General features: G+C 47.5%; 3 protein-coding genes across 4 annotated transcripts in view; all 3 read left to right on the plus strand.

The window, feature by feature from the left end:
• Window positions 1-2489, plus strand: part of Ccpg1 (cell cycle progression 1) — a 53797-nt gene extending 51308 nt beyond the window's left edge. Inside the window, exon 11 of the mRNA XM_052714205.1 lies at window positions 2378-2489. Coding sequence (XP_052570165.1) covers window positions 2378-2409 — 32 coding nt within the window. The 3' untranslated portion in view covers window positions 2410-2489. The remainder of the gene's footprint in view (window positions 1-2377) is intronic.
• On the plus strand, window positions 2443-2722 carry Pigbos1 (PIGB opposite strand 1). Its single transcript, XM_052714315.1, has one exon. The coding sequence runs from the start codon at window positions 2443-2445 to the stop codon at window positions 2605-2607; it is 165 nt and encodes a 54-aa protein (XP_052570275.1). The 3' UTR covers window positions 2608-2722.
• Window positions 2723-6294: 3572 nt separating this feature from the next.
• Rab27a (RAB27A, member RAS oncogene family) overlaps window positions 6295-12009 on the plus strand; it is a 52475-nt gene continuing 46760 nt past the window's right edge. The window contains exon 1 of one of the 2 annotated variants that reach the window (XM_052714290.1): window positions 6295-7191. The gene's annotated coding sequence lies outside the window, so the exon portion shown is untranslated. The remainder of the gene's footprint in view (window positions 7192-12009) is intronic. The other variant, XM_052714274.1, reaches the window with a different exon arrangement.

Here is a 12009-nt window from a genome sequence, read left to right on the forward strand (position 1 = left end):
GAGTATTGGGGATCAAAGGAGTCTGCCACCATGCTCAGCAATCAGAGCATTAAAAAAGCAAAAAATAGTTGTTTGGGGCTGGAGAAATGGCTCAGTGGTTAAAAGCACTGACTGCTCTTGCAGAATTCCCTGTACCCACACACCGACTTGGTGCCTCCAAGGGCACCAGGCATGCATGCCCCTGCAGATACGTACATGAAGACGAGCACTCATACACATAAACTAAAATTGAATAAATCTTTTAAAAATTCGTTGGTAGAAACGTCAAGTAGATGGCATCTGTGCTTCAGGCCTCAGATGCCCTCTGCTTACATTTGTAGCTTTTGGGTTGGTGGGAGGGAGGGGCTTCCACCTGATAGTTATAAAGATGTTTGGTCTCATAGAGATGACTTAAACAAAAGACTATGTAGGGGGTTAAAGATAGCACAAGGTAATTTGGCTTGGGGCCTGCAACATCTTGGTTCTGCATAGTCACTAGTTCTAATCAGTGACTTGTCTTCTAGAGTGTTTAACAGAAGTGTTTTGTTTTTGTCCTGGAAACTTCAGTACATGAAACCCAAGGTTCAGGGGTGCGGGGGTGGGGTCGCGGATTACTGAGCAAAGTGAGGTTCAGAAGACTCATATTTAACAACAACAAAGAAAAAACCCCAAAACAAACAAACAAACAAACAAAAAACAGTGCATGAGAAACAGTTTCAAATGGCCTCTGGCTTTTGTTCCTTTTTTTGTTTTTAAACTCTTCGCTGGGCTGGAGAGATGGTTAAGCACTGGCAGCCCTTCCTGAGGTCCTGAGTTCAATGATTTGCATTTGATGTCTCCTAAATATCAAAAGGAACTCAACCAAGTTTTTGTTGTTGTTTTGTTTTATATTGCTTTGCTCTTTTGAGGTAGGGTCTTACTATGTAGCCTTGGCTGGCTTGGAACTCGCTATGTAGACCAGACTGGCCTCAAACTCACAGAGCTGTGTTGTGCCTCCCCCATCTCCCACACAGTGCTGGGATTAAAGGCACTCACCACCATTCCTGGCTCAATAAAGTTTTATAGCCTCTTAAAATTGTTTTTGTCATAAAGCTTGCTAAAATTACAACTACTGCAGAAGGAATGATGGGAAGTCATTTGTCCCCTCTCTTTTTATCCCTTAGAGAAGGTTAAAACAGACAGTCACGGCTGACTTCCCTTCAGGTGTCTTTTGGAGTCAGAAGTTTTGCATGACTTGAAAGGTGGCTGCCATCCCTTCCCATCCTTTTGCCCTTTTAAAAGGTACCAGTTTAGTGGCATACGCCTGTCATCCTAGCCGTTGGGAGGCGAAGGCAGAATTGTAACCTCAGAGCAGTCTGCCCAGCTCAGAGAACCAGCAAAAACAGGCAACCAGGACAGAAAACACCTCAAGGACCATTCTGTAATAGAAGGGTCTTCAGCCATCTCACAGCACTGCCTGACCTTCCTTCCCTACAGCTTCCTTTTTAGGGGTTTGTTGATTTGCTTTGCTTTTTGTTATGGCATCCAGACTGGCCTCAAACTGGCAAAGTAGCCAAAGGGGGACCCTGAGCTCCCAATGCTCTGGGCTGAACCTGAGTGCTGGGAATATGGGCATGTGCTACTGTGCCTGGAGGAAATACAAATTTTAATATAAAATATGATTTTTAACTATTGGCAACTAAACTGAAATCTTAGAAAATATTTCATAGTAAGTCTATATGCTGTCCTGCAAACCCCTATGTATTTGTATTTATTAGTGATTCTGTATGTTTGTTTGTTTGTTTTTCAAGACACGGTTTCTCTGTGTATTTTTGGCTGTCTAAGAACTGGCTTTGTAGACCAGGCTGGCCTAGAACTCAAAGAACCATCTGCCTCTGCCTCTCAAATGCTGGGATTTAGTTTGTGATTTTTTTTGTTTTGTTTTTCCAGATAAGGTTTCTCTGTGTACTTTTGGAGCCTGTCCTAGAACTCGATCTGTAGACCAGGCTGGCCTCGAACTCACAGAGATCTGCCTGCCTCTGCCTCCCGAGTTCTGGGATTAAAGGCGTGCGCCACCAACGCCCAGCTAGTTTGTGATTCTTAAATATTACAAGAACATTCACACCAGAGTAAAATAGTAATAAATCTTTTAGAGTGCACTTGTGGGGCTGGAGCCCTGGCCCTGGGGTTAAGAGTGAGCACTGCTCTTCCAGAGGCTGGCAGTTCAGTTGCCCGCACCTGTGTTGGACAGCTTACAACTGCCTGTCACTTCTGCACCAGGGACCCTGACACTTTCTGACCTCCGAAGGCACCTGCACTCCGGTGCACACCCCTCCCCATGCTCCATCCTTTAAAATAAAATCTGTTTTAAAGGCTCCTGTACTAAGTGGCCCTTTTTGTCCCCTTTCTTTGGAAACAGATCTGAAGAGGTTGGCTGTCCGCGGAGCATAGCCCCCCAGAGACTGGTCACTGCGTGTCACAGCAATGCTCCGGAGAGTGACTCTCCCGCAACTGGTGTTCGCTACCTTCCTTGGAATTGCTGGAGGAGTGTATATTTATCAGCCGATATTTGAACAGTATTCCAGAGAGCAGAAGGAATTCAAAGAAAAGGTGAAATTGTTGCAGGAATCAGAGGAAAAGAGGACCTGATTCTACATGAAGTGAAGTTGTGGGCACTGCTTACCATTCTGTTGAAATTACACCTGGACTGTTAATCTAGTAAAAACTTAGGTACATTTTAAATAAATAAATCATGGGCGAAGGATTTAAGTTATTATTTACTTATTTATTATTTTTGGTTTTGCTTTTTGAGTCAGGGTTTCTCTGTGTAGCACTGGCTGTCCTGGAACTCGCTCTGTAGACCAGGCTGGCCTTGAACTCAGGGATTCTCTTGCCTCTGCCTCCTGAGTGCTGGCATTAAAGGCCTGCGCCACCACTGCCAGGTGATTTAAGTTATTTATAACATTAGTTCTTTGTTGGTTTGTTTCAGGGCAAGAGTTCACGTTGTAGCACAGGCTGGCCTCAAGCTCTAAGCAGTCCAGCCTCAGCTTTACAAATGCTTAGATTATAGGGGTGTTGGCATTTGTTTTTTAGACAGGATCTGGCCTCAAACATGCAGTCTTGCCGCCGGTGCTGCTGGTGTTACAGAGTATTCCCACATGTGATTAAATAAGACACTTCATTTGAAAAAGTGTCTTATTTCTTTTTAGTTCTACATAATTATGTGTGCTTCATGGGGGTTATGTGCACATGAGTGCAAGTGCCTCTGGAGGCCAAAGTTGTTAAATACCCTAGAGCTGCAGTTACAGATGCTTGTGAGCTGCCATGTGGGTCCTGGAATTGAATCCAGGTCCTCTGTAAAAGCAGATGTGCTCTTCAGTGCTGGGCCATCTCCAGCCCCAAGATATTCCACTTTCATGTTCACTGATTTATTTGCTGCTTTATGTCTTAACGGGACAGGCAGCAGTTTCCAAGTGCATAATTAATTTAGTCAATATGCTTAATAGTTTAGTGTGTGCTTCTAAGATTCCCCTTTTCTGGGCTGGAGAGATGGCTCAGCAGTTAGGAGCACTGGCTGCTCTTCCAGAGGACCTGAGTTCAACTCCCAGCACTCGTGGTTGCTCACAACCATCTGTAACTGTAGTCCCGTGGGATCCGATGCCCTCTTCTGGTGTGCAGACAAAACATTCATATACATAAATCTGTTTTAAAATTCCCTGTCTCTTGTACAATACAACCACATAAACTGAGGATTCTACCTGTTACAGCTTTCCAGTTTTGGAGTCCGAACCCAGGGCTTCCTGATGCTAAGTTCTACCACTGACCTATATTCCCAGCTGACCTAAACATCCCAGTTAGAGATGGTTGTGAACTGCCATGTGGGTGCTGGCAGCTAAACCTCCATCCTCAGAGAGAGTAGCAAGTGCTCTTAACCGCTGAGCCATCTTTCCAGCTCCGCTTTTTACATTTTTAAATTGCCCAGGCTCACACTGAATTCACTCAGTAGCCCAGATTGGGCTTGAACTTGTGATTATCCTTCCTTAATTTATAGAGTAGCTCGAGCTACAGGCCTGTGCTGTCAGGGTTGGCTTTTTTTTTTTTTTTAAACCCTTGTTAGGTAATCCAGGATGGCATTAAACTCATGATGTAGCTCAAGTTGCCTTCAAACTTGTCTTCCTGCTTCAGCCTTCTGAGTGCTGAGATTGAATTTGTGTGCCACCATGACTAGTTTGAAATGTTTAATTCAGATATCAAGATTCTATTTGACAGAAGCTCTGGGTATACTGGGATTCGGTTATGTGGATCTTTTCATTGTGGAGCCCAGGCTCCTGGAACAGGCTTTATCTGAGTTTACTAGAGAGAGAGAGAGAGAGACAGGCTGACTCAGGACTAGGGATCGTGAACTTCTGTTTGGGTATGACAAATGGCATGTGCATGTCACATGATCTCAGACAAGGTAGAGACATGGAGGCTCTTGGAACTAGATGCACAGTCAAGTGTCAGGCAATGGGTAGAAACACACAGTCCTGTTATATCCAGTGAATAATAACCCTACCTCACACATTAAGCCAAATTAAACCACTTTTGACCTTCATTTTGAAGGGCACAGTTGGAGAGTGTTTGCCTAGCATTTGTGAAGCCCTAGGTTTCACGCCCAGCACCTCACACACTGGGTGTAGTGATGCAGTTGTGAAGTCTCAGCACTCAGGTAGAAGCAGGAGAATCAGAAGTTCAAGGTCATCCTACATAGGAAGTTGGAGGCCAGCCTGGACTCTGCTGTTTCCACTTCCAGGCCTGATGTTTTTGCTCTTTTGGGGGGCCCACCACTCAGCTCCCAAATAAATCACACATGGAGGCTTATTTTTAGTTATAAATGCCTGGCCTTAGCTTGGCTTGTTTCTAGCCAGTTTTTCTTAACTTTATCCCATCTATCTTGGGCCTCGAGGCTTTTATCTTTCTCTATTCCTGTATACTTTTTCTTTCCTTCTCACTCCATGTCTGGCTGTGTAGCTGGGTGGCTGGCCCCTGAAGTTCTCTTGTTCTCTTGTTCCTTCTTTCTTTCCTCCTGGATTTCTCCTTCTGTATCTACTCTCTGCCTGCCAGCCCTGCCCATCCTTTCTCCTGCCTCGCTATTGGCCTTTCAGCTCTTTATTAGACCATCAGGTGTTCTAGACAGTCACAGTAACACAGCTTCACAGAGTTAAACAAATGCAACATAAACAAAAGTAACACACCTTAAAATAATACTCTGCAACACAGGCCCATCTTCCCTTCTTTGAATCTTTGCTTTTGTTTTTGTTTTTCAAGACAGGCTTTCTCTATGTAGCTTTGGAGCCTGTCCTGGAACTTGCTCTGTAGACCAGGCTGGCCTCAAACTCAGAGATCTGCCTGCCTTGTCTCCCGAGTGCCGGGATTAAAGGTGTGCACCACCACCGCCTGGTTCCTTCTTTGAATGTTTTACCTTCACTCCCTTTTCATATTCACATCACTTTCCTTGATTTGGTGTTATTTTTATGTGTTCAAAGACTTACTTATTTTGTGGAGACGGTCCCACTGTGCTGCCCAAGCTGGCTTCAGACCCTGGCATCAAGTGATAACTCCTGCTTGAGGGCCCCTCCCCCTCCCCCCAGTGGCTGGGATGCAGGCACCTTCCACTTTGTTCATCTGTCAATGATGTCCCTTACTTTCCTTATTGCGACCCTTACTGGATGTTGCTGGAGTTTCCTACTTAAGCATTTGTCTTACAAGTAAGTTCTGGGGGCCGGGAGCAGTTTAACCTAGTCCGCTGTTGCGTCCTATGTGCCTAAAAGTGCCTTACTCATTGAAAGCATCCACAGGTGATGAATGGTCACGGTACCATCTGTCTGTAAACTCCCAAGTCATGGAGCTGCTTGGCTGCAGAAGTGGGGAACGCTGAAGGTGGGCATTCTACCTGGACCACACCAACCATCAGCAGTCACTATGCCGTTCCTATACTGTTTGTCCCCCGAAGGTTTGTGTGGGGGAGGTTTGCTCCCCAGTGTGATGGTACTGAAAGATGGTAGCTCCTTAAGAGCTAGTGCCTGAAGGAAGACGATTGCCTGGCCGTTCCTGGGGAGTCTATTTCTGTTCACCCCAGATAGAGAGGAAAGGATTGAAAAGATTCTGTTCAGGTCCAGCTTGGTGAAGGCCTGGGTGACTCCAGGAGCTGCTGTCCACAGAAGGCTCCTTGGACATAGTTGAGAAACGGACCGCATTCTGATGCCGTCCCGGGAGCAGCTGACTGGAGGGGTGACTGGCCGGCAGGTGGGTGGGGCAGCTGGAGTTTGTGGCGGAAGGCCACTTGGATGGACAAAATGCTGCTCCCCAGCATTTTGCTTGTCTTGGATGTAGAATTCTGAAAGTACAAGGGGGCTGGCCTAAAGGCCAGTATTGAAAGCTCTGAGTCACCTTCGGACGAATTTGGCTAATAATCTCATCCCGGGGTCAAAATCCCAGACTGCTCAAAGAAAACCCTGGGCATCTAGAAGAGGCCGCTGGGAGGCAGCAGAGCTCACAGGTTGCTCCTGACCCTATCGGGTCTTGGTATGTTATGCCACCTCATATTTTCCCTCTTACTGTGTATTAACTGCCGTGGCAGTGTTTTAGGAATCCAGGCTGACTGTAATCAGAATTAGACTGTGCGCGTAGACTCTGTTGGCCATTGCCTCCCAGAATGGTGCTTATTTTTTCCTGCCTGAATCTTACCTTATTTTTCTCGCAGTCACTTCCAGAAACCTCTGGCTATCCCCAGCGAGGATGTACAGCCAGGAAAAGGCTTTCACCAGGGCACGCCTCGCCTCGCCTCCCCGGAATCCTGGGGCAGTTTGACCTTTTTGTGAATGGCATTTTGGATCTCAAAACGAAAACCACCCCCGTGGTTCCCGCACCTTCCTCAACACGGCAAGGAGACCGGTCCGGGCCAGGCGAGGCGAGCGTAGTTTCTGTGGCTGGGGGCCTGCGGGCAGGTGACAGAAGGCGGAGGTGGAGGCCGCGCAGGGCCCGCCCCCGCTGCGCTCTCCTTCACGGGAAGTGATGTGGGGCCGGACGGAAAATACCGCCAAGCACCCAAAAAAGGCCAGTCACTTGGGGTCCCAAGCTTCGTTTGGAAGGGAGTGCCTAAGGGCTTGAGCACCGCAGGGACGCAGCATCTCGAGGAACTGCAGCGACGCAACAGCGCGGGGATAGCTCGAGAGAGACGGAGCACCAAACCGGGTGAGCGCACGGCGTCCTGGGCGGTGCAGGTTGCCGGCGGCGCTCGAGCCGGCCCTGGGGCGACCAGGGGACAGCGGATCGGACGGGATGGATGACGGCCCCGCTAAGTTCCAGGGGTTGGGGTCCAAGGTTACCCCAAGTGAAATCTAGGTGCCAGAGTCCTCACAAGGAGACGAGGAGAGTAAGGTCCACTCCACCCGCCTCTTCTTCCCTCGCTTGGGTTTTGACTTGGAAGTTTTTAGAGCCCCACTGCTTGTAAGCGAGAAAGGTTTCCTGTCATTCGGAGAACCCAGCCGGTCAGCCAGGTCTTCGAGTCACCCTAACGGAGGTAGAATTGGTGCGATGACACATTTTGGTCACTCTGCCAAGGGCGGGTCTCCGGCCCGGTGGCTGGGTACCGATTTGGAAAGCCTGGTCTAAAGTGTAGGAGATCAGCAGACCGCGCACTTTGGCACCTTGCTGTCCCGGGAGTATTCTTCACGGGAGTATTCTTCACGGGCTCCTCTTAGCCCAAGGGCTAACAGCTGTTCTGAGTTAGCTGTTCAACCCAGCCGGATGAGTGAGGCAGGAGGCATTCTTTAATCATTTCTTTAAAGCTTTCTGTTAGAGTGAAAACAGGATGGGAAAGGTAATTCCTGCATTTGGGAGGTGGACAAAGGATTCAGGGTTCAAGGCCAGCCTTTGCTACACAGTGAGCTTGAGGCGAGCCTGGGTTACATGAGACCTGCCTCAAAAAAATAAATAATACCAGCAAAAAGAAAGGCAGAGAAGCCGGGCGGTGGTGGCGTAAGCCTTTGATCCCAGCACTCGGGAGGCAGAGGCAAGCAGATCTCTGTGAGTTCGAGGCCAGCCTGGTCTACAGAGTGAGTTCCATGTGAGAACTGTTTTCTGTATTTTCCCTTGGTCTCCCTCCCTCTTCTCACCCCCACCCCATGCTTCCTTTTCATAACCTGGCATAATTTTTGCTGATTTATTTCTGACAAATTTGTGTGTGTGAATGAAGGCCCATATATGTGCATGTGGAGGACAGAGGTCCATAAGTGTCTTCCTCACTAGCCACTACACATGCACGCACGCACGCACGCACACACGCATGCATAAAATAATTAAGTTTGCTTTCTGTTTTTGAGATGGGATCTCACTGTGTAGCTCTAGTTGGCCTGGAATACACTAGACCAACCTGATCTTGAACTCACAGAGATCTGCCTGCGTCTGCCTCTCAAGTGCTGGGATTAAAGGCGTGCACCACCTGACTGTTGTTGAGACCAGTTTCTCACTGAACCTGGAGCTCCTTGTGTGGACTGGTTGGCCAGTAAGTCTCAGGATCCTCCTCTCCATCCCCAAGCATTAGGGTCACATACCTGCACCTTCACCCCCCAATGTGGGTTGGGGGACCCCAAGGCTTGCACAGAGAGTACTTTGCCCACTGAGCCATTCCCCAGCCATTGTTTTTGAGTTTATGAGACCAGGTATCACTCTCATACCCAGGCTGGCCTTGAACTGGTGACAATCCCACTTCAGCCTAGGAAGTGCTGGGATTATAGCTGTGTGCCACCATGCCCAGCAAGTTGTTTGAGGTCATGAAGATTTGTGCTTATGATTTTTTTGTTTGTTTTGTTTTGTACACCCAGAATTCTTACAGTTTTGACTGCTCTGTTTCATTCTTTGTTTTTTGTTTTTTTCTTTTCTTTTCTTTTTTTTGGTTTTTCGAGACAGGGTTTCTCTGTGTGGTTTTGGTGCCTGTCCTGGATCTCACTCTGTAGACCAGGCTGGCCTCAAACTCACAGAGATCCACCTGCCTCTGCCTCCTGAGTGCTGGGATTAAAGGCATGCGCCACCCCCCCACCCCCCACCCCCGGCTCATTCTTTGATTAATTTTAAGTTAATTTTGTGTGTGGTATTGGGTAGAAGGTCCAACTTTATCTCCTCAAATGTGAATATTCACTTTTGGTAGCATGTTTGTTGACAAGACTACTTTGACCCTTTGAATGATCTTGGCACCTCTGTTGAAAATAAATATAAATGTGGAGTTTGTGTCTGGATTGGCAGTCTTCTGTATACCATACACCTGTTGTTACAGTGGTGGCACCCTGTCCGGGTTATTGAACCCATGGGGGTTTTGAAGTCAGGGCATGCCAGGTCTCCAGCTTTGCCCTTCTTTGTTATGGTTGCTTTTGGCTCTGCAGGGCCCCTGTGTCTCTGTGTGGAATTTCAGACCAGCTTCTCAGTCCCGTTGCCTTGGCTTTAGAACAAATGTAGGCGTGTTGCAGTGGGTGGCAGTCTGTGGGAAGCAGACTTTTAACTTCCTTTCCTGACACCCGCCTTCCCTTTGCCTTCCCCACCTTAGTGAATAGAAACTTCACTCCTGCCGAAGCTCACACTGAACAACCCTGGAATGGCCCTCAAGCCTCCTCTTCCTTTCCTGTCCTTTGCCCAGCCTGAGCAAACGTTATTGAGTCTACCTTGAGTATGACGAAATCTTTTTGGTTTACAAACTTTTTAAGTGGATAGAGAAATGGTTCAGCAGTTTAGAGCACATACTGCTCTTCCTGAGGACCCAAATTTGAGTCCCAACACCCATATCAGGCAACTCACAACTGCTTCTAACTCCAGCTTCAGAGAATCCAATGCCCTCTTCTGGCCTCTACCAGTATTGCACTCATGTGCACAAAACCAAACACACACACACACACACACACACACACACATAATTAAAAATAAGTAAATAAGCTTTGTAATCGTTACATTTACTGAATCAGGTGGTTTAGTGGCGAAGACTATTTGCTGCTTTTGCAGAGGACCTGGGTTTGGTTCCCAGTACCCACATGGCAGCTCATTAACTGTCAATAATTCCAGTTCCAGGGGACCTGATGCCCTCCTCTGGCCTCTGCAAGCACTGTACTCATGTGCTGCATGTACATACATGCAGGCAAAACACATACACATGAAATAAAAATAAATCTTTTAAAAATACTAAATTTTTTTTGGTTTTTCGAGACAGGGTTTCTCTGTGTAGCTTTGGTGCCTGCCCTGGATCTCGCTCTGTAGACCAGGCTGGCCTCGAACTCACAGAGATCCTCCTGGCTCTGCCTCCTGAGTGCTGGGATTAAAGGTGTGCGCCAACACCGCTGGCCTGAGTCTTATTTTGTACGGAGTTGGAGGCAAAACCAAGTGGAAGACTGTGGCTGAAAGTGCACTTGAGTTACTGGATAAAACTCAGGATCCTCTGTGACCAGCGGTTCTCAACCTTCATGATGCTATGACCCTTTGATACAGCTCCTCACGTTGTGGTGACCCCCAACCATAAAATGATCTTCATTGCTACTTCATAACTGTAATTTTGCTACTGTTAGGAATATAATGTAAATATCTGTGTTTTCTGCTGGTCTTAGGCGATCCCTGTGCAAGGGTTGTTCGACCCCCCAGTGGGTCCCGCCCTATAGGTTGAGAACTGCTGGTCTAGTCCATACCTTTCTTAGCAAACATCTTGTTATAGACCACCATATTCTACTGCCGCCCACTGCCGCCCACTGAATGGGGAATTGTGAGACTTCCCAGTGAGAATTGAATTAATTCGGCCTATAAAGTATGATAACTAATTTTACATGTTAGGAATTATTTTAACACAGTATGGGGTATTTATATACACACATAATGCCTTTCCCAAATAAAATCGAGTAGATTTGGAAGACAGAACAGGGCTTGCAGGTGAAAGTCTGAGCCCCTGAGAGGAAAGCCCGCTTGCCCTTGTTAAAAGTGTGATTGGCTCTTGAGGAAGTGGCTCTTCTCTTCATAGGCATTCACTCCATGTGCCTCCTGAGATTTGCTTAGACTATGTTTGTTCCTCCGCCTGGTGATCAGGAAATTTGAGTTGATGATCCTCCCCGTAAACTGATTACCCCGAGAGCAGACCCTGGAAGCCAAGATAACAGCTTTCAGTGAACACGATGTCCTGGGGTGAGCATCTAGCTTGCTAAGGCCTTCCAGAGTGGGGACTCAGGGGTATGCCTATCATTTCTCTTGTATGATTGGGGCCCAATAATACACTGTATTTATTGTCCATTAAAATTGAGTGTCTGGCCTAAAAGGGATGGGAATTCTGTTCTTTCCTCTTCCCTCCCTCCCTTTCCTTGCCCTCTTCCTCCTCCTCCCACGCCCCTACTCTTCTCTCTTTCAAATTGAATCTCTTGTATGCCAGGCTAGCCTGGAACTCACGATGTCGCTGAGGATGCCCACGAACTCCTGATTGTCTGCCTTCTGCTAGGATCCTGGGTGTGTGTTACCATACCTGCATGAAAGTCTAAATTGAGGATGGGGTTTCAGATTTACCGAATAAAAACAACTGAATTTTTCTTTCTTCTTTTACAAGTCAGGGTCTTGCAGGGTCTTGCAAGGTCTTGGTCTCCCCGACTCTGCCTCTCATTTGCAGTGTGTACCATCATACCTCATTCCAAAATGCAGATGTAACCAGTTCTAGTCCGAGGCCGTGTTTATACACAGGAAATGCATGTTAAAGTTCCCAGAACGGTGGAGCTGTGGCTTGGTAGCTCCACACAGAGGAGCTCCACTCAGGCCTGGTCTCCACACAGAGTTTGTTAATGGCACCAGAGCTAGAAGCAAGTGGGAGAACCACTGGTTTTCCCCGGAGAGGCTGAGTCTGTCCCAGTTATACAGACTCTGGGTGAGTCCAGAGCTGAGACCAGGACACGTGGCACAGTACCTCTCTCAGGACATTATGCCCAGGGTGGGGTGGGGTGGTACTTACCGCACTTCCAGAGGACCTGGGTTTGGTTCCCACCACCCACATTGTGGCTCACA

The sequence above is a fragment of the Peromyscus californicus genome, unplaced genomic scaffold (genome assembly GCF_007827085.1).
Source record: "Peromyscus californicus insignis strain IS unplaced genomic scaffold, ASM782708v3 Scaffold_11__1_contigs__length_118956290, whole genome shotgun sequence".
NCBI lineage: Eukaryota > Metazoa > Chordata > Mammalia > Rodentia > Cricetidae > Peromyscus > Peromyscus californicus.

Bases quoted from the DNA above. Each gene is read 5' to 3' on its own strand.
- Pigbos1 (XM_052714315.1), top strand. From the start codon at position 2,443: ATGCTCCGGAGAGTGACTCTCCCGCAACTGGTGTTCGCTACCTTCCTT.